Source organism: Gouania willdenowi, chromosome 7 (assembly GCF_900634775.1).
Source record: "Gouania willdenowi chromosome 7, fGouWil2.1, whole genome shotgun sequence".
In the NCBI taxonomy this organism is placed as follows: domain Eukaryota; kingdom Metazoa; phylum Chordata; class Actinopteri; order Blenniiformes; family Gobiesocidae; genus Gouania; species Gouania willdenowi.
In genome coordinates, this window is record NC_041050.1 from 8,126,756 (window position 1) to 8,149,416 (window position 22,661).

Consider the following 22,661-nt stretch of genomic DNA (forward strand, 5'->3'; position numbering starts at 1 on the left):
AAGTATAGAATACGTACATATTTAAGCTCTTTGCGCTTTTCTGCCTCTTCCTGCAATGTATGTCTATTCTGTGATATTACCGGGTATGTATTGTTTTTTAATTGTGCAAAATAGATAAATAAAAATAAATAAATACAACTTTTTAAAAAATTATCAGTGATTTATTTTATTTTATTATTACTAGACATTACAGGTGACCCCATGTTATTTCCAGGCGACCCCACATGGGGTCACAACCACAAGGTTGAAAAACCCTGCACAATTGGATTATTAAATAGTAATAAATAATACTGCTGATGACGATACTTTTTTTCAGATAAAGACAAAATTTAGGCCGCATAGATTAATAAATCAAATATAATTTGGTTGAAAATGTATACGGTTAAAATGTACGCTCTCCACTGTAAACTTTCAGTTTAATGACATTGTCGTAACAGTTTAGTGCATTGTGGGATGTGGAGTTCCATAGACGGATGCATAAAATTGTTTTTCCTTCATTCTTACCGTGATTTCTTGTGTTTCTTTCACCAGACAAGGAGGACAGTGATTGGGTTGACTCCATTTTTGTTCTAGTTTGTTCCTGGTATTCCCCGTGATATCGCCTCACTGCACGAGACATTCAATTTTGGTCGGATTGGGATCTTTCCAGGTAAATCCCCAAAATCTGTAAATTGTTTTGCAACTTGAAATGTGTTGGGGAGTCACTTTAGCAGAGTTTTTAGGGGACAAACACAAGGAATCACGTAAGAATGAAGTAAAAACACTATTACGCATCGGTCTATGGAACTCCAACTCCCACAATGCAATGCACTAAACTTTTTCAACAATATCAAAGTGAGAGTGATTACAGTGGAGATGAAAACAAACCTTTGAGTGGCAATTTTAACCTTTTACACCTTTTTTTAAGCTAATAATCTTTGATTTATTGATCTATGATGTCTAGACTATATCTTTATCTGATGCAAAATGATTGTCCCTAAAAGCTTTAACCACAGAGGTACCAATGAGAATAAGAAATCTGATTTTAAAGAGAGTCCTGAGCCAAAAAAATGTATAAATAGACAATGAAATTACAGATTAGTGAGGTCTGTTGGCGTCATAGTGGTAAACATAAAGCCATTTTATAAAGGCAGCTGTCATCATGTTCCCTGTGTCAGAATCGTCAGTGCACAGTAAGACGTTACCTGATTGTGTGCAGGATTTCATGTGTTCTGGCCAGTGGGCCTGCTGGCAGGGATAGTCACAGTAACTAGTGTTCCAGCAACAGTAGAAAATGGCCTCCTTCCTGCAGTTGGCGCACCACTGTTTCTTTTTGGTCTCGTCCACCGCCTGCTGCTTCTCCAGCTCCATTTGCTTCCTCACCTCGGCCACTAAACGCTCTCTCTCCTGCTCCAGACTCTGCCTCATCTCAGCCATCGTTAGTTCTACATTTTGTAAAAAAGTAAAACAAGGACACAAATAACTCATGATTTGGGAACAAAATGGCACAGCTTTGAAGCATTAACACAATTTTTCATGTTGGAAAAAACTAGGGATGCACCGAAATGAAAATTTTTGGCTGAAACCGAAGAACCAAAAATGAGAAAACCCAAGGTCGCAACCCGAAAAAAATGAAAGAAATGATTATGCCAATTATTAGTCCCATTGCATTGATGGCTCTGAATGTGTACTAATCTTATCAACATTCAAACATTTCAATTGTATAAGTTAATATTAATGCTTCAAAAAATGAATCAATTAAAAATATGAAAATATTTATTCAGCACTGACATTCCAAAAATGCACAATATAAAATAAAATAAAAATGTTAATAATAATGTACAGGCATGTAACTGCTGAAAGAACAAATTAAATATATGCCATTTGTTCGCGACATCAAAACAACCTGTTACAGCTAGATTTTTTCGGTTAGAAAAGTGTCTCGGGACCGAAATTTTGGTGCATCACAAAATAAAACTAATTTTTGGGGAATCTTACCCAGATTGTGTTTCATCTCCGACAGTTCTTGTTGATGCAGCCACTGAAGCTTTTCAATCTCTATCCTTAACCGTCGAATCTAAAGCAAATAAAACAAAAACATATTTTATAAAATAATTTGTGAAACACATCCAATGTATAAGAACCAAGTTTAATACCAGCATACCTCTGCAATTGTGTTTCCTGAAGTGCTTTTGGAAAGATCATTGTAGATTTCTGTCATTGTCCCCTTTATTGAGTCCATTATCTGCAATTATTTAAAAAAAAAAAAAAAACACCCTGTCAGAATCTGACAAGCTTCATCCATTTGTGAATTTCCTGACATGACGTGAGCAGAGTATTTCATTGCACATTTTAGAAACAAAGCTCACTTTATTTGTGTATTTGGCGATATCTGCAGCTACGTCTGCGGACACTGTGGGAATCTGCAGGTCTCCTGAGATAAAGGAGGAGCTCGCAGGTGTGACCTGTGAAGCAGCTGATGAAGGTGGATTCTGAGGGGAATCTTTTTGTTGCACTAAAAGAGGACGAGGGGAAAATTGTATAATTAAAAAACCTAGTAATAAGCCTTTCACACTCTCGCTCTGATTCAGTTCTTCCGCATTAGGTCAAAGGTCAAGAGGGATAAACTCACCATGGCTGACGGTGTTGGAAGCAAGTCTGACAGAGATTTGGATTATTTTGACCGTTTGAGCGTTGATTCCTTGAAGGATTTTTTGTGCAAACGTTGCATCAGTCTCCAAGGCAGAAAGACCGAGTTAGCTGCTAAAGCTAATGTTGCTAAAGCTAATGCTGCACACAAGCTGAAAATTCCAGTTTTGCCTGACGTTTCAACGGTGACCCAGGTTATAGTCACATTTTGTAAACATGAATCGGCTGATCAGTGTTGTTTCACTTAATTAGAATCAGAAATGACTTAAAGTATAAGTATAGTATAAACAGCATAATGGTGTATCAAAAAAACAACACTAATTCTGATAATTATACACGCATAAAAAAGGAGCGAGACTACACAAATAAAATGTGCAAATGGAGGGGACAACAGATGGAAATTAGCTGTTGGCTACAATCTGGCATATTTACATTTTTTTTTTTGAATGTTCATTAATATGTAATGTCCCTACTTAAATAAAGAAAGAGTTAAGAGTTAAACGACCTGTCCATATTGTGCACTTCCATCAAATTTGTAAATTTAAATAATATAATAGCTTAATAAAAATAATCATATGGACCTGGTTAATGAATAGTATACCTCATAAATGTACCTTTTCAAAGTGAGAACTCATACTGTAAAACCTGCCTGGTCCACATCCCTGGTGTCATATAATGGCTATAGTTTATATACATGTACAGTACATGTCTGTACACATCAAGATTAGATCAAGTCAAGAAATAGGCAAAAGTGTATATTCTGTTCTTCTCTGTGTATTTTCACCATCTCACATTACCACTACCATTAATATATGTTTAGTTATCATTTATAATATTAAACAATATAATAAATAATTTATGTTTATCAATTTTATTCACACATTCAGCTAACCCTAGATTTTTTTGTGACTCCTCATCCATTACAAATTAAAGCGCAAATACTCATGAAACGTGTTCGTTGAAAGCCGGTTTAAGTGAGTGACTGCAGTCTGAGTGTTGCACTTGTAATATATTGGAATGTCAGTAGATTAGGCCTACCTTTATTGTACAAAAAGGCCACTGAAAATCTCAGCGCATAGCACAAACAGCGTCGTGATGACATTTATATCCCTCTTGACCTGTGACCCCCACCGGTCACGCATGCGCACTTCCAGAGTGTGAAAAGGCGTATTGTTTGTTATATAATGATTTAAAAAACAATCTTTGTTTGTTGTACCTTTGGCTGCTTGTCTGGTCTGATAACGAGTGCTTGAGGAGGAGCTGTTCTGCTGGGGGCTGCGTGTCTGACTCTGAGCCTGCGTCTGCGTCTGTGCAGGCGACTCGTCCGCCTGCTGCCTCTGCACCTTCTGCGTGTGCCATTTCTGCGACGACGTTTGAAACTTTGTTGGATTCCAAACCACCGCCCGCTGCACCGTCTCTTTGGGCAGTAGAGGGCGCTGTTTCTTCACAGTTGCAGGGGAGGCGGAGGCGGAGGAGGCTAGGGAGGGTGCACTGGCAGGTCCACTGGCTGCTGCTGCTGCTGCTGCTGCTGTGGTGGTGGTGAGCTGAGCAGATGCAGCAGTGGAGACCAGGTTGAGCGCTGCTGTGATAGACGGCTGTACAGAGTCTTTAAGATTGGATGCGCTGTCACGCGCTGGTGGGGCTGATGCAGCAGATGAAGAATGTTTACCTGGAGAGAGAAAAAAACAAACAAAAATTATGCTTTAGACTCAATTATTCTCAATCAACTTATAATGTTCACATGTGAAGTTCCAAAGGAGTTCATTTATAAATATATTTATATAAGGGAGAATCTGTTAAGAACGGATCGAGAACTCTTCAAGTAAATCTAGCACTACTTTCATTCAATTCAATTCAACTTTATTTATATAGTGCTAGTTAAAATAAAAGTCATCTCAAAGCGCTATCCACCTTAAAAATCTTAGTAACCATTTGTACAGGACAAAACAACTTTTAATCTCTTTGTAGTTTTACCTCTAGTTCTAAGATGATTCTCCTATGGGCTACTTGATGAAGGATCTGTACAACAGTATTTGGGCCACATTAAATAAAATAAAATCTGAGCACTATGAGATTAAAATCGTAATATTTCGAGAATAAAGTCATCATATTTTGAGTATAGAGCCGTCATTTTATGAGAATAAAGCTGTCTTAAAAAAAAGGTGCATTCTGTGCAATGCAACATAGGATAAAAGATGTATGCTTTGACATAGCACACAAATGCAGAAGTTTCATAATTTACTTATATATTTCTTATCATTACTTATTGTCGTGAGGCGTTACTCTGGCAGATATTTAGCAGACATCAACGTCGCAAAGTCACAACTAGCTTAATATTTAGCTCATCAGCATTTAGCTTATTCATTATAAATGTTTTAATGTTTCACTGTTTCATTATACAGACACTCACACATTAAAGGAGAGAGTTAATATATATACTGTATATGATTGTGTGTGTCCTCTGCTTGTTTATTATTGATATATTAATAGTGACTGATCCCATTTTTTTTGGTGGGTGGAGCTTAAGTGGATCTTACGATGCTAAAGTTGCCACCCCCTGGTGACCTATTGTAAAGCAAAATAAAAACGTTTACAGGCTACAATGGAGCTGTTGGCGTTAAACAAGACTTTAGACTTTCATTCACCAGGGACTTTTTTAGAAATAGCTGGTACATTTTGGCTGGACTCGCCTCCTATAAATCCTTTCTTCTTTCCTCAAGAGCACAAATGGAATTGTGGTTAAAAACAACAACAAAATTAAATGGATAAGAGTAAAAAAAAAAGAGAAAGTTAATGCAGATCAAAGGACCCACCTTCCGACTTTCCAGCAGTCGAATCTTTAGAGGTTTTAGCAGCATTCAAACCCAAATCTCTCCTGGCACGCTTTGAGTCTCGTGCTCCCTGTTCGTCCCCCAGATCAATCACCAGCTCTCGTTCAGAATCAGAGTCCTGTTCAGTTGCTGATGCAGCAGCAGCAGCAGCTCTGCTCTCCTCCTGGGCTGCTTTGGGTTTGTCAGAGACAGGTTGAGACTGGGGCGTACGGGGCTTGTCCTGAGGGTCTCGCTCCGTGCTGCCACCACCTTGCTTCTCTTTGAGCTGAGGTTCCGTGGTGCCTTTATCCCCAGTCCTCACAGCTCCCTCTTTACTCTCTCCCTCAGCACTAACTTTGGGCCTTTTTTTCTCAGCTTTGTCCTTGTCGTCTGGGACCAAGTTCTTTGGCTTGTGATTGTCATCACTGAGATACTCGCTGTCGCTTGAGTCCGACTTCTCAGAGTCCTCGGAGTCACTGTGGTCCACATCCTTGTAAACGTCTTCCGAAATTTCATCTATACCTGAGTGATGGGGTATAAAGTTGGAAAATATTACAACATTTAGTCAAAAAAAATAATTGACATTTTATTTTGAGTCTCTAAAGCAGGGGTGTCAAACTCATGTTTTTGAAAGGGGAAAATTTCTGGATTTCAAACGAAATCCAGAATATGAAGCAAATTGGTGAAAATTCCTTGACTTTGCGACTCATTTTCTTGAAATTAGCAATATAAATTGCCAGAATTCTGTGGGATGATTTGCAAGAATTTTACAGCTTTTTCAAAATCATTGCAATTTAATACCACTGTAAATAATGTAGTATTGCATCCCCCATTATATTTTATATACAACTTATATGGTCATTTACAAAAAGTCCTGTTTTTGCTGTAATTTCTATTTTGAAGAAAATCTTCCTGCGGGCTGGACTAGATGATCTGGCGTGCCGAAATTTGGCCCGTGGGCCTTGAGTTTGACATGTGATCTAAAGGTATGGGCATCGTGTGTGCATGTATGTACCAAGTTGTGCCTTGCAGCTTTCAATTGTCTTGTCCAGACTTCTGATCGTTCTCTTTGGGTTTGCGACAGCAGTCGATGCTGCCTGTTGTTGCTGCTGCTGCTGTTGTTGTTGAACCGTCTCACTTAACTCCTTTAAATCCATTTCAGCCTTAACGCGATCTGAAAACAACAAATCCGGTATGTGCGTTGGTTAGATACAAAGTCCTGAGATCATTTAGTGCCTTTCACAGAGTTGGTGGTTTGGGGACTGACCTAGGTTGAGATTGAGAATACTTCCTGTTCCTGCAAGTCTTTCCTGCTTGGGAATCAGTCCAGGGTTGGGTTTGGGGCTACTGGTCACCATCTTCCCAGAGACAGGAGAAGCTGGAATCGAATCAAACAAGATAAGATTAACCTTTTCACCTCATGTTAGTTTATGCCAGTGTTAAATCTAATGATTATTGACTGATTGTTCATGACAATTTTTCACAAAATAGTATGAAATACAATTTATTTCTTTTTTTTTTACTTGCGAGAACAAGTAAATGGTAACTTACTGTAATTCAAGTACCAAAATCAAAAATGCATTGAGGAGTGAGGTAGTTTAACAAGGTGTTTACGTGCTATAATAATGTGACCTTTATTCATCACCATAGTGAAATTCTTCTCTGCTCCCACAACTATGCATATATTAGCGCAATTAAATGTTTTTTTGTTTAAAAAAAGAAAAACGAGATTAAAAAATCGATTTAGACATTTTTTGGATCAATACAATAATCGTGCGGTGAAATATCACGATATATCGTCAAAACGCTTTTATTCTTACACCCTTACTTTTGATTGTGGTCTTTCTGTGCAAACCCTTGTGATATTGCTCAAAAAAGAACAAAAATGTTATATCTTCTTCTGTTTTAAAACACTTTCCTTACATAAAATCTTTGTCAAATATGTCAGCTGATACTAAAATCTAACTCATTTATTCAGATTTTCTTCTAAATCAATTTAGTCATCCAAACTATTTCAGATACATAATGTATATACGGAACAAATTGCTGGTAAAACAGATAGGTTCTGCTATAAAAAGGCATTAGAGACAAATGTTATTTACCACTGCAGTCCATGGATTCTTCCCCTGTGCTATAATGGTATGCTGGAGTCCTGCTGGTTTTCTCCCCGTCTTGTTCCCCATCAGAACCAGTGTGAACAGATGAGTTAGTACTCATGGGGGACCGAGGCGTCTCCGTCATTGAGACTCGCCGCCTCATCCCGCCGGGCGTGCAACCTTTGCCGAGAACCATTTTAGGAGAAGCGGTGATATCAAAATTGAAGCGGAGTTTATCCGGTTTCTCTGTTTTCACGGAGCCGCCGCTGGGGTTCGAGGGGTCGTGCAGCATCTGCAGTTGGTTGTTGGGTGTGTACGCAGTGCGGAACGGTGCGTAGTTAAAAACCCCAAACTTCCTTCGAATGTTTTCAACATAGACCTCCATTTCTTGCATGGCGCTGTTAAAAATGCTCTTTGTTTTCTTCACAGAGAAAGGGATTTCTTTGGACATGAGGTAGCAGTTGTTGATTGGAACCCAGGCCCTTTGTAGGGTGACAGAGCAAGATGGAAAATTGGTTTTTCTACTCCAAATTAATTAAATTTGTTAATCTCACCTGTCATGTTGACCAAAGAAACGAGCATCTACCTGCCCATCCTTTTCTCTAAGTGCTTTCGCTGGCCAGAATGGGAAGCCCTTCAGCTTGGCCCAGACCAAAGGGTGTGGTTGACTCTATAAACACGGAAAGCAAACAATTTTGTGTTTGAAATGCTTTACACCTTTTAACATGAGTAAAAACCTGAGTAAAGATTCAACTGTCACAAAGTAAAAACCTACACAAGGCTCACAAAACCAGTTCTCCCTTTTTTGGCACGCGAACAGGTAGCACTCTGGACACACCTCGATCTCATTCATCTGGGAAAAACAAAACACAAATGACATGAAATCAATCATAATCACAACATTAAAAAAAATAAAAATCTTTATCACCACAAACTCTTTACCTCATGTTCACAGATCTTGACAATGACTTTTGCGGTTGCTGTTAATTTGTGATTCCCTGAAAAATAAGTTTGAATTTAAATTTGTTTTTTCACATAGCAGATGAATTAGATACAGTATGTAAGCATGACATACCTCCATTGTAGATGATGCAGTTGTGTAAGATCCATTTCATATCAGCAAGGAAACCTTCAGTGCAGCCATACATCTTCTTTTTGACATTCTAAAAAAAATTTGAAATGACAGGTTGAGGTTATGCGACCCTAAAAAAGGAGAAAGTGGGTCCGAAAATTGATGGATGGATGGAGGGTTTAGGTTGTAATAATAATGCAACAATATACAAAATACAATAGAACACCAACAGCTGCAATTCTTAATAATGCTGCTACTGTTGGTGTTCTATTGTTTTATATTTTGTATATATTCTATTTGTTTTTCCATTCTTGTTCTTTTAAACTATTTTCTTTTACTTTACTTTATTATTCCTTTTAAGAGCTTAACAAGGAACTTGGGAATGCTATGTTGTTATGCACTTGTTATGCACATATTGGCAATTAAAAATCATTGAATCCATGAGAAAGAAATTATATTTCTAATGTCTTTCGAACTGCGTTAAATAGTAACTACCAATTAAAATTGCTCTAAAGAAAGAAGCCCCCCCAAGTGCTTTTAATGATGTTTTTGCTATATATTTCCGAAAACTAAGGATTTTGTGAAACACTTTTTACTTCTGACAAAGAGGTATCATTTTCAGCTGCGTTTATTGATTTGTTTGTTTGATAGCAGGATTAAAGTCCAATGTACTTAACCGGCTTTGACAAGATTTTAAACAAAAATAGACCTTACATCATAGAAGATTCCAATAATAACTGGCAAAAACAATATTTGGCACAGGTTGCGCTCGCTGAGTATGAATATGCAGTATGTATGTATATACAGTATGTTTTAATTTTGTATTTCTTTTCTGATTTTCAATTATTTTGTTTAATATTTTCATTGTCTTGATATTGATTTTTGTATACTTTGTCTATATATAATTTTTCCTCATATCAAATCTGATTTGTGCATTTTGCCTCCTGATTTTATGTGTAATAGTTACACTGTGTATTGAAAGGGGCGGAACTTTTATACAAGCCACTTAGGCTTAGTTCCCTCCTTGCACTTTTAATGTTTTTTCTTTAACTTCAAGCTGTTATTACTGTGTAATCTTGAGTGCACAGGTGAATGAGTACAGGTACCTTCTCTAAAGTACAAAAGTCCATAGGGTGGAAGATGTACTCTGCATAGTCCGGGTGCTGTTCCAAAGAGACAGGCTTCTGAAAGGGCTCAGTCTGCTCATTTTAAAATTAAAACAAAACATAGAAAAAAAAAATCAGCACTTGTTAAAAAGTTTTGTATCAAAAAATGATCCCGGGATTCATGTGAGTTCTTACCCCAGGCTGTTTGATCTTTTGGAGTGCAAATTTCAGCAGGTAGGAGAGTTGGTCTGTCGTCAGCATTGTCATCGCCTTGCTCTGCGTTTCAATGCATTCAGCGACTGTTATTTTCTGCAATGCAAAATTATTGATAACAGAGTGAAAACACAAATACTACTAAGTTTTCGCTATCTTTGTCCCTCCAAATACACAAATTGAATAAAATAAGACAATGTTACCAAGGGCAAACATTGTCGTTTTGTGCTTATAGTCTTAATTTATTGTAAATTGTGGAGTAAAACAAAATTTTTCTGAATTCCAGCATTTTCCCTCAAATCTGTTCTAAATTACAAAAAAAAATGCTCACAAAATCAAGGATTTTTGAAGTGTTGATCTTGCAGAGACTAATATCGGTCACTTATTGCTTGGATATTGTTAGCGCCTTTCAAACTGTATATATCAGTTATAAGTGGAAGTGAAAACTAGGGCACATTCATGTTAAAATTGCACTTTATTTGGTCACTTAAGCTCAAACTGACTGGATTTGGCCCCTGAGCAAAAATGAGTTTGACACCCCTGCCCTTAAACCTGATATCCGAAGTTTCTGAGAAACAACTCGATGTCCCGCCCTAAACAGCTCCACTTCCACCCATTGTGTCTGCCAAACTACCAAAAGCCACGCCTCTACTTTTCTGCATGCACATCGCGGAACATAACAAGGTTGCATTGGTTCGCAATGATATAGGTCTATGGGTCAGGTAAGAGCGAAAATCATAATTAACTGTTTGCTGTTGTAACGTACAGCCTTGTTTCCGTGCACAAATCCGCATTCACTTTGATTGACAGACTCCGCTACAGGAAGTCAAAGCCTATTGGCTAGGTGATCACGTGATGTATAGGGGTCTATAGGATGAAGGCGGGACTTATATACATGAATGTATATCAATGACCACCAGCAGTAGACCATAGTAAAAGACAAGTTAGGTATTTTTCACATTTCTCAGAAACTCCGGTTATCAGCTTTAAGTAATTAGCCACTCTGATGTTCTATGGCTAACATTATCTGGGATCCATTAATTTAAAAAAAAAAAGATCAACCAAGAAACTTTACAAATCTTTTTAGCGAGGGAAAAACCTATATGAACGTATCTGGGACACTTGAAATCATTTATTTTTACACCCATAAACACGCACATCCTCAATAAGATACCTCACACTCTGGACAGAACCAGTCGCCCTCGGGCTCGGCTGGTAGTTTGAGGCACTTGGCGTGGTACACCCTGGGGCAGAGCTCACAACAGAGCACCTGGCCCTCGCGGTGGCACAGCCAGCAGTAGAAGTCATTCCTTCCGTCCTGCGGTACAACATCAACAGGGTCTGTAGTGAGTGCTGGCTGCTTCATATAGTAAAAGGGACCATGTCTTAGCTCTGACTGAAATGCAGGCAAGAAAAACAAGGGAGCAGGTTTCAAAAAACACGCAGGAACACAAAAGGTGCAGTGCAACACAAACAAGGTAGCAGTGAGGCGGGGTAGGCAGGGTAAGCATTACAAAAGGTCAAAACACAAGACTAAACACTACACAACATAGGATTTAGGACCCTAAGTGAAGGATTCTAACATCTCGAATTTCAGCTGAAACTAGAGACTAAAGACAAACCTTCAGCTGTAGTTTAGCTTTCACCAATACAAACATTCAAAATTCAAATGCATTTTTATCTGAAAATAAGTTCTATGTATCCGATGGCATCAGCTTAATGAACAAAAAGTGATTATTATGACATTTAGATCAATGGTTCCCAACCTTTTTTGGATCGTGATTCCATTTCAATATCACAAATTTCTGGTGACCCCAAAGACATTTAGTTTTTGATCATGTTTGTTATTCTGTTACAAATACAAATTAGATTAGTGACAAACTGCGCATGCTCAGATATTTCTATACTGTAAAATATATACTTTATTTGAACTAGATTTTTATTTGAGAAAGTGAACCTATAGAAACGGTTCTTTAATACTGTTTTTAATTATAAAATAATTTAATAATGATTCAATTGAACTTTATTTATATAGCGCTCATTACAACAATAGTCATCTTGTAGCGCTCAAAGAATTTATAGAAGAATTTCATATATAGATTAATCGATAACAATATCTATAAATGAATAGATGATAATTTATATATATTAATAGATAAGAATATTCAATAATAAGAATTGAATAATTAAATTTTTTTTTAAATATATTTATAATCAGTAACTGTTTTTTAATCAATTACTAGACATGTCAGGCAACCCCATTTAGATTCATGTACCACACCAAAATAATATTTTCAGTTAATTTTCAATTGAGAAATTTAACTCATAGCAGAATATGCCACAATGAAACCACAAACAGCAAAATGTAAAGGTAGTCATATACAAGATTGGGAATATATTTATGATTTAAAGAACATGAATACTAAAAGAATCACCACCTTGATTATTAAGTACTAAAATGCAAAAAAAAAAAAAAAAAAAAAAAAACTACACAGTTTTAGCTTTAGCAGCTGGTGGTTAGTATTTTGAGTTTAGTCATAATCCCAAACGCTAAATCTGTAACTTAGCTCCCATGTAAATGTGCTCTTTGTACACAAAATATCAACTCATGGTGCTTTTTGACAAATCTATTAAAAATGCCAAGTTTAAACAGTATCAGAATTGGTGTGTTCTCACCAGCGTTGTGTCACATCTTAAACTCAAGAAAGGGAACTTATTTTTCTACATTGCATCAATTTACAGGAAATCTAGAGTATCTTACTTATTGCGACACAGTATGTACGGTAACCTTTTCTATTTTTCAAAAGCAAACAAAGTTAAAAATGTTGCCCATCATGCATTATTTTCCTGATGTGACAACATTAAAAAATGGTCGCTAAGTATCTTGAGATCAGTGCCTTTTTGACTGGGTCAGATAAACATAAAAATCTGCATTTATTGTTAATATTTAACTAAATCTCAGGTCAGGGTCGAGTTTGTCCCTGAAACGTTTTGACTGAACACACAGAAATATTTTTAAAGCTAACCTTGATCTGTGTTCAACTGTGCGTGCTGGTTTTTTGAGGGGTAAAGAGGAGAACCCAGAGAGTACATGCAAACTCCACACACCAAGAATCCAGGTCCATGCTTATAAGATTTTCTCCATTCAAAACCTTGTTTTGTATGTCAGGGTAAGTTTCTTTCTGTGTGTTTGATGAGGTGTGCAGACAGCCACTGAGAACACACCAGACTGTCAATCTGCAGCACTAACCTGGTCTTTATTGTGACTATTCACAGCCCCCGGCTTCTTCTTTTTCTTGATGGGGCTGGGCGACGAGTCAGAGGGAGAGTGTCCATTAGAGGAATGGGTTGGACTCGACACCTTTCGCTTCTGTGGGACCACTGGTCGTTCTGCTGACCCTGGTGGATCAGGGACTGGAGGCAGAGACACAAACCAGGAGGATGATTTAACACGTCATTCTAAACAATTAAAACCAATGGAGCAGATGAACACTGGAATTCTGATGCACTTAGTTCTCTTTTGAGTTTAAAACCTCACAGCACCTTCAATATTGTATAGTGTAATTGAAGTATCCAAAGTAGGAGGACTCGCCTGGTAAATAACCGATCTTTGGAAATTTAAGAATGGAGTCATAATCCATTAAAAAAATGGTGATTTATTGATTTTTCCCCACCAACGTAATACTAATAGCATAACATTATGCCCGCTTGTGTCAGTAAAGTTTCTCAGTCATCAATTCATGTTGATTCTCAGGCCACTCTCATAACATTTGTGACAATAACATGTAATTGACTTTCGTTAATTACTTCATAACTTACATGCTGAGTGCGTAACGCATTGTTCTCTTTTTTTTTTTGTTTCATTTCCTGGTGGTGCATTTTAATAGGAGTTATCACCATAACCATGACCATACCCTAACCCCTGAAGGAAGTGTTGTATTAAGATGCAATTGTGCAAAACAGGTGCCAGAGAGACACAGTGAGTTTGAAAAAACTGAAATTTGAAAAAAAATGCAGGAGTCGTTTTCCCGTGAGATTGTGTTATCATTCTAGTCTCTTTTTTGAAACAACTGGACTTGAAGTTGTACTTGAAGACGTTTCACCTCCGAGCGTGTCCAATGTTGTCCAACAGACAAACTCATTCTGCTAAAATAGGGCCCTATAAAATCCATTTTATTTTTTTTTTCAAATTACATTTTATTTATTGTTTCAAATTCCGTGGGTTTTTTTTTAGAAATATTTTATATATATTTTTCCAACAATATTGGTTATCAACTCATATGAGGAAACTAAATAAATAATAACAGAAAAAATAAAACTATAATTAAACAAAGGGCCGGATTCCTGAGACTTTTAGATGTGTCTGCATTATGGTATGTTCCACTGGAAGCTGCATCACCCCAGAGAGCAGCGTGCATGGATGCCCATGCTGACCCCACCCTATGCTTTGTTTTCATTATGTCCAGTGGCTCAGAGATACACCTGCATGGGGAACACGTGACACCAGAACCAGCCTCGCGCTTTGACCGATTACAAACTTCAGACCCAACCAACAACATGGCTGTTGCTTTGACAATTGGCACCCACCCAAGAATTGTTAAACACTGTTTATAATTTCTATTACACAGTAATACACACTTCAACAGGATAATACAACTGAGGATGAAACAAATATTGTTCGAGGAGGAGGGGGGGTTTGGTTATCCAGCACAGGTCAGTAACCTGACAAGAGCCAGATTGGTGTGTAGCAGCATTGTGTCAATTACAGTGTTAAAGATTGTTAGAAGGGAAAATATCTATTTATTGGCACAAATTAACAATAAAAAGACTTTGCTTTTCCATTTTGTTCCAAGCATTTCTGTCTTGATATTTACTGCACAATAATAGACTTTGGCATCTACTGTTTTCCTCAGTCTCTTAAAGGGATCCTCCACTGTTTTTACAAGTTTGGCCAAAAATCTTTGAAATGTACTCATTAGAAGATCTACGCCTAAAAAAATGCATTATCATACACCATATTCATTTATTGTCTTTTAAAAATGAGACTACTACTGCGTTCACAGATTTTAAAAAAAAAATGTTATCTTCTTTCGGTAAAACTAAAGAGGGTTACATTGGGATCTTTACCTTTCCCTGGTTTTTCAGAGCAACCAAAAGCAGCACAAATTTGCATTTCGACCAAAAAAGATGGCTAAAAGATCTAAAAAGCCGGCTGAATGCTTTGTTGGGACTGTGTGACATCATCAATCATGTGATTTGAAGATGGAGGAACACAGGCTCATAAACTGTAAAGTCGTCCCATATTTAAAAGGTGTATAATAATTTGTTTCGTAGGGCACAGATCTTCTAATAAGTATATTTCAAAGATTTTAGGCCAGATTTGTAAAAACAGTGGAGGATCTCTTTAATATTTAAGTTGTAGTTTCTATATAGTGAATTCTAAATTACATTACCTGATATTCTAAGCCGTTTTGTAATTAACAATTCTTTTAATTAGGCATCAATCATTTCTGACCATTTTACTAAATCATTAAGCAGCGTCATGTAAAAATGAAACCACAAAGATGCCAAAATGCACTGCATCAGATTCAGGAGTATTAGAACAGGAAATCTCTTGGATTTGTGGCCCTCCAGTTCAAACACCCCTGAAATCAGGCAACATCTATCATTTCTAGTATTAATTACAGTATTATCTATTATAAACACCAGTATCTACATTCGTTTTTACAACCAGGTTCATTTCTTTTCTTTGAAGCCCTACAAAAAGCCTCAGACGGTCCTCTCAAAACGTACATACCGTTCATACCCTCTGAAAATAAGCTGTTCAAGATGCACGGCTGCTAATGTGAAGCACTCGGCCTCGGACACCTACCTTTGGATCTCACAGAGGCGTCCATCCCATCTACCGCATCAGACTCCGTCTTTATCTCCTCTTCAGCCAGACTGCAGAGCGACACACGGGGAGCACACAGAAACACAGGGAGGCAAACACAAAGTCAGAAAAGGCTGCTCGCAAATCACATCAGCATAACAGTAAACAAATGGAAAGCCACCTAAGGCACACGCATCCCAAAGGGTCTGTCAATAGGGACTTTGCTGGTTTCCATTGTTATTGTTGCCCTTGGATTTGAGCTCATCTTGGCCTGAGTATCACCATGTTTAGATCATTTCCCCCTGAATCGGGGACGACAATTGAGTCTGAAAATGGTTCTTTACGTTCTAAGAGCAAGGAACAACAATGGTCGCCATGGCAACACTCCTCTACATTAAGCATCAGTTGGAACTCATGGTCCTGATCTTTGACGAAACTACATTAAGCCTTTTGGTAACGACGTAGCCCTAAAGAGACACCAGAAGTAGGATATTCATGTAATAAATTTGAAATAATCAGCTTTAAACTATGAAGGATTTATATATATCAAGTCCTCAATCTCGAAGAAAACAACACTTATCTAAGGCTAAAAGCTCATGTCTAGTATCTTACTTTGCCTGTAGAACAGAGCACATGGTTGATAAATGAAGGTCTTTGAGTGTATGGCTCCTCCTTTGTAAGTGCAATAGAGGGCCTTGTTCCAAGGATGTAGCTTTCATTCACTAACCCAGTGAAGAAGTCCCTCCCCAGGACCCCTGACGGGTCACACACTTGACCAGTTCATAGCAGTGGCTGCAGCTCTGGTTTCCAGTGGGCTTTCAGGCTTCGAATCAAAGGTCAACCACATTTGTGGGATAAGCCTTTTTTTTTCTCCCTCTGAGACCAAGGAATGCTGTGCGTGTTCCTTCTGCCATCCTTAAAGAGACATGCCTCACAGAGCTGATCAAATGCCAGTTTAGTGATAAGCAACAAGACATTTCAAATGATGAATGTATGCTTACATAAGTTCTAGAAGCTTTGATCTTTCTTCTATTGCCAAGAAAGTCTACTAAAATCCATGCTCTTAAAGAAGAAAAAAGTCATCCAATAGTATTACAACCCATGTCAATCGCAATCAGGCTTTAATAAAACATTAAAGCTTATTAAACTGAAACCAACGACTTAAAACAAGCATAAAAAAGAACCAGGTTTTTCATTTGAGCAGGGCTCCTTTAAAAATGTTTTTTGGGATCTTGTTTCAGCCTGCCAACAGTTTCACCCACTCTCACACAGCACACGCCCCGAGCCTGCAGGGCCTTCCTGTTCCGGACTGATTGAACAAACAAGGTCCACATGAAAATACTCTGCCTGAGCACAGTCCCTCTAACTCTGTGCACCACAGCACTGAAAAGAGTGAACATTCACCATCAGCAGGCAGGCCCACAACTGCTCCACAGTCAGGTTAACCAGTGCTGAGACTAGCAGGAACACAGGACGAGCAGCAGTTTGAAAAAAAAAGAAGGTAGGTTGATCCAAATGGATTTTCTCAGATCAGGAATTATGATCCAGCAGCAACACAAGGAGAGTTTGGAAAATAAATCCTCAACAAATGGGAGATATATTCCAAAAAGAGCACGCTGAGGAAAACACTACCAGCCTTCTCCTTCTCTACCAGCACTGTAGTACCTGATGGGCAAAAACGAAACAACACACAGTCAATGCCTTTGGATTCCTCTCCTGTGAGAGACGAGCAGGGCTCTCTCGTCACAGAAAATGGAGGCCACAGATTGCTGCTCCCCTCCCCCTCTCGCCCCCCAACACTCCCCCATCCCCCACTCAGACACATCCATGCAAGAGGACCACAGAGAGATATATGTGGAGGGTTCCAGTCCAATATTAAATTAATTGAAAAAAGGATAAGACACAGCAACACAACACAACACAAAAGCACAAGCTTCAGGGTTGAGCCAAGTGAAATATCCAGCAAAGTGAGACGCATTCATCCGCATTTTTGGCACAGCCTTCAGTTTGGGTGTCCTTGATTTTCCTGGGAATAAAGCTGCTGTGAAGTCATGAGATTTCATTTTTAAGGGAGAAAAGCTCAAGAATGCAACTTTCTGTGCGTGTATAGAAGTAATAATCAGGTTTAACAAACAAACATCTGACATGAGACACACCAGATTCACTGTAAACCTCATGCTGCAGCCATTGCTCTGCACTGAACACATTTTGGTGTTAATAAATAGATTAAATAAGAAAAAATACTAATATGCGACTCAAAACACCCGAGAGGCTGTTTACGTTCAGCTTTCAAAAGAGTAACAATGTACAGAGGCAACGTTAGCGCCTCCTGACTAAGCTTTATGATTAGCACACACACACACACGTAGGTAGTACACAGATCTGTAATTTACCTTCAAACAAAACACTTGTTGTATCAACATATAAGAAGCAAGTAAAGCACAAAAGCACTTTGCACAACAGTGTGGTAATAAAGAAATATTTTGACCTGGGTTTTATACAAGGCTGTAAATGCAGAATCAAAGATGGCTGTGGAATTTTCCAGAAGGCCCTTTGCAGCTCTCCCTGCTGCTCTCCCTCTGATTGTCAATCTTTAACCTTCCACTGCAGCTGCAATTGGCTGAAGGACCGACTGGGTAGAACATTATTGGTCGGCTGTGCCGTGGCACACAGATCAGTGTGCAGGCTCCCCTCTTCCTCCCTAAAAAGATTTTTTTTTTTGCTGCAATGCAGAGATTTCCCGCTGCATTCGATAGCTTCAGTTTAGCTTTATATTCCTGATCCTGGCAGCAGCAGAAACTAAAAGGGACTTTTATTATTTAAAAAAACATTTTGGGACATTTTTGTGATGCATAAACTGGTCAAATATTTTTTTTTACTTTTCAGCCTGTTTCCACTTGTCTTTGACTGCACAGCCTCTCAGAGGGCCTGACAAAGACTGAGGCAACATTATTACAGATCACTTCCTTGATCTCCTTCCCTTTTGCTTTTTCTGACTATGAACTATATTCTATGAGGAAACTTGGCCTGCTGTGCTACAAAAATGACTAATATAAAAAACAATGTTTGAGTTTTGTCCACAAAAGTTTTTTTGGACAATTTTTGTTTATTGTACCAAAGGCAAGATTGGAACTAAAACAAAGATTTCTGTTCTAGGGGTTCAATTGTGGAATAATGTTGATAAAGAAATAAAAATGATATATATATATATATATATATATTATTTGAAAAAGGCAACTCAAATGTACTTTGCTGAATGCTTGCATTTCATTTGAGTGTATTATTTGGGAAAGGTAACTTGAATGTAATGATATATTTTGGGCGTATAAGCATTTTTGCTTCTGCCTGTTTCAGTCATCTTATATATTCTTAAATTGTGATATATATTTGAAGATTTTTGTTAGGCTAAAACAAATAAACTGAACTGAATGTTGTTCCCCCTGCGTAAACTAATAACTAAACTGTACTAAACTACGTTACTCAATGTGGTCTTATCAAGGTTTTTTAGGACACGTAGCTTTTGTTTCCTAACCCAGAACAACCCACCTATGATATTCATGCGTAGTTAGATTTCATGATACTCGTTAAAGCTGCTTATATTTCTCCTATTCTCTGAGGTTGCTTTCTCTGACTGTGGTTTCTTCTGTGCCGTCGAGCCTGAAAATAGACAAAAACCTGTTCTTGAATCTGTGTCAGTGGCTTTCCTGCTGTGTGACAGGAAAGCAAATCCTCACTGACTGAATAGAAATAGAAGAAGAAAAAGGACAAGAGACAGATAAGAGTTCCACACACACGCACACACGCAGAAAATGCTGCATAGTCTGCTATGGGTTTGTCTCTGTTCTGACCTGTGAAGAAGCAGCTTACATTCTCCCAGGGAGAGCTCCAATAACACAAAATGGCTACTGCAGCCTGAGTGAAGAAGAGTGGAGGAAGCAGTTACACAATAACTCTTTGGCGTCACAGGGAAGGCAGACACTGTCGGCCTAAGTCTCTCGTACTGAAACTGTAACAATTAACTCCAGTGAAACAAGAAAAACTGACTTTTAAATGTGGGATCTTTCTGTATGACTAGTGTGGAGCACATGTCTGTCCACCTGATGACTAGTTTCTTTCTAATTAACAATTGCATAGAGATTCTCATTCAGATATTTATTAGGTTAGGAGGTCCTGATAGGTTGCCCCGACGAAAGCACCAGATACAAAACCAGGGCAGAGTAAGTCCCTAACACCCTATTTTACCCCTCCTCCTGATCCTCTGCCCATCCCCCACTCTTCCTCTGCCAGGGTTAGACACTGGACTGCCAGCACAGGAGGGAGGTGTAGGTGCCATTTTTAAATCCAACTCTCCTTTGCATGATATAAAAAAGGAAAAGGATTTGCCATGGTCCTCGCTGCCTCCTGCATGGCAGCCGGGTTGTCTGGGGCACTCATGTGACCCTGAGACATAGGGAGAGAGCAAGGGTGAGAGCCGTTACCCAACCCCCTACCCTCACAGTACAGAGGCCTGTCGAGGCCTTCCAGTCCACCCCAGCTCCTCCCCCCCCCCACCCTCCACTACTGCTGCTGCTGCTGCACACTAAACTCATTTATAAGTGTGAATATTCATTATTAGAAACCAACAGTCACCACAACAACAACCAGGAAGCCATGTGTGTTATCAGAAGGCTGAGATAAAAAAGACAGAGCTTACCTCTGTGGATGCATGCCTGCCTGACACACTGTTATGTCAACACTTATAAAACATGGAGGACACTCTCAGCCCTCAGCCGGGGAAGGCTCCGCTCTTCAGGCAAGGCGATCAGGCCCTGCCGATGTTAGCCCGATCCTGACTGGCCGCCTCCTTCACAGGCAAAATGCAAGCCGCCGCCTGATTGGCTGAAGTGTTTCCTGAGTAATTATCTTTGTTCAGTGCAGGCAGGAGCAGCACTGTGTGAGAATCAGAGAAGGGGGAGAAAAATAAGCAAAAGATCCATGTTTAAAAGCAGCAAATATTGTGATTAATATGAGTTTGTGACATACAAACCCTTCTTCACAGTGTGCTCAAGGTTCCAGGGCGGAATCTGCACGTAGAGGCCCGGTCGCAGGCTTAAGAAGGAGAAGTGGAAGGACACCGTGGCTTCTCAGCACATGCCTCCATTTTTATGTGGAGAGGGCCTTTGTGTAAACTCCTCCCTCCCTCCTGGCTGTTTCGAGGCTACAGCTCTTCACTTTTAGTTTGGCAACTCTGTCTGCAAATCAAGGAAAATATGCAGCTCAAGTTAGAAGAATAAGTTGTTTACCAGGATAAAGTGAGCAATAACTGAGTTCTGAGCCACTTCTTTTTTTTTTGGGGGGGGGTGCAGTGACCTAAATGACAGCAAAAAGAAATCAAATGAGCCTGTAATCACAAAACTGCAGACAAATAACAAAAATACAAAATACATTTATATTTCTAACACATACTGTATACACTGAAATCATGTAATAATCAGAACGTAGCACAATAAAATGATTTTCCATGCTGCTTTTTAATTTTTAAACCAAAAGTGCTGCAAAACTGTAGCAAAAATGATTTTTCAAAATAACCTTTTAAAATTTCACCTATATACTACTGTAAGTACGAGAACACTACACTACAAAAACCAACATGCAAATGTCTGCATACACTAAGCTGACAAAGACTCAGATTAGTCCATCATATAGAACTCTTGAATTACATGCTTTGCAAGGAAAGCTCTCTGTAATACACCACAATTATTGATTTTACAATGTTATGAGGAAACGTAGAAAATTAAATTTGAATAACACATTTTTCTGTCTCTAACAATAAAACCAAAACTCCAAACACTAACAATAAACTGTAAGGGTGGAGAAAAATATAATTTCATGATATATTACAATAGTTTTTTGTGATGATATTAAAAAATATATATTTTATTAGTTATTTATTTATTAAGTTTTTTTTTTTTTAAAACCCGATGAGGTCATGGGTTGGCACTACATGTTGTGTTGAAATAAATGTCAGAGCAACTGACTGACGTGTGTCGTAAATTGTTTTTTAAGAACTGTGACAAATATTGTTTCTAGAAGTGTATGATTTAACAATTAAAATTGCAACAATTGTCACTATTGAATCGCAATATTTGTAGAATGTAATGTAGCAATACATATCGAATCAGCACCCAAGTGTCGTGATAAAATCGAATCGGCACAAAAGCACATCATCCCAGTCCTAATAAACTGCATCTTTAATTTATAGCACAGACATAGGCAACTGGCGGTCAGCACTCTGTCTAATTTTGTGCAGCCCCCAAAACAAATCCCCAAACATTTTATTTCAAGAAGTTGGAAGGAACATAAAGCCCAACATAATACGCAAAATAACTCCCAAAACACACAAATTGACAGCAAAATGCACAAAGTACACAAAACACACATCAAATTCCAAAATTACACAAAAAGATAACAAAGAAAGACACAACAACCACTTAAACAAACAAAATGACAATGAAAACTCAAAAAACAACAACGCATTATAGAACAGCTCAAAAGACACACAAGCTCTAATTGACTGACATAAATGCTGATAATGTGGCCCTTTTTGTAGGTCCCGCTGTGGTAGAGTTGCCCATCCCTTCTCTAGCATGTGTGGTATGTCTTGGGCGGTGGTATAATTCCATTGTTTGCCTCAAAAAGAGAGTTAATGATGCTCTCCCATCAAATTTAATATCACTTTTCAAAACGTTTTATTTTAATGCATACAGGTATAATAACTCTTTAATGTCTGGAACAAGGGCGCACGGTGGCTTAGTGGTTAGCACGTCCGCCCCACGTTCAAGCCCTGGGGTGGACTTGGGTCCTTTCTGTGTGGAGTTTGCATGT

At 38.4% G+C, this 22,661-nt stretch overlaps 1 protein-coding gene across 14 annotated transcripts in view; it reads right to left on the reverse strand.

The window, feature by feature from the left end:
• The window catches only part of LOC114466793 (protein kinase C-binding protein 1-like), a 28,543-nt gene that overhangs the window by 1,698 nt on the left and 4,184 nt on the right, over positions 1-22,661 (reverse strand). Inside the window, exons 2-24 of one of the 14 annotated variants that reach the window (XR_003674471.1) lie at positions 20,820-21,028; positions 20,491-20,726; positions 20,040-20,237; positions 19,646-19,709; positions 15,798-15,868; positions 13,176-13,339; positions 11,100-11,321; positions 9,908-10,021; positions 9,713-9,805; positions 8,610-8,697; positions 8,477-8,532; positions 8,310-8,387; positions 8,089-8,204; positions 7,541-8,016; positions 6,706-6,816; positions 6,454-6,612; positions 5,442-5,960; positions 3,845-4,297; positions 2,349-2,494; positions 2,144-2,224; positions 1,978-2,056; positions 1,185-1,424; positions 505-664 (exon numbers count right to left, since the gene is read on the reverse strand). Coding sequence is in view for 13 of the 14 variants with exons in the window: in XM_028452532.1 (XP_028308333.1) it covers positions 1,185-1,424; positions 1,978-2,056; positions 2,144-2,224; positions 2,349-2,494; positions 3,845-4,297; positions 5,442-5,960; positions 6,454-6,612; positions 6,706-6,816; positions 7,541-8,016; positions 8,089-8,204; positions 8,310-8,387; positions 8,477-8,532; positions 8,610-8,697; positions 9,713-9,805; positions 9,908-10,021; positions 11,100-11,321; positions 13,176-13,339; positions 15,798-15,868; positions 19,646-19,709; positions 20,040-20,130 (3,421 nt within the window). In the remaining variant the exon portion in view is untranslated. Of the gene's footprint in view, positions 1-504; positions 665-1,184; positions 1,425-1,977; positions 2,057-2,143; positions 2,225-2,348; positions 2,495-3,844; positions 4,298-5,441; positions 5,961-6,453; positions 6,613-6,705; positions 6,817-7,540; positions 8,017-8,088; positions 8,205-8,309; positions 8,388-8,476; positions 8,533-8,609; positions 8,698-9,712; positions 9,806-9,907; positions 10,022-11,099; positions 11,322-13,175; positions 13,340-15,797; positions 15,869-15,978; positions 16,358-16,409; positions 17,176-17,201; positions 17,509-18,285; positions 19,279-19,343; positions 19,535-19,645; positions 19,710-20,039; positions 20,238-20,490; positions 20,727-20,819; positions 21,029-22,661 lie in introns of those variants that run through there. The other 13 variants (XM_028452532.1, XM_028452538.1, XM_028452535.1 and 10 more) reach the window with 13 other exon arrangements.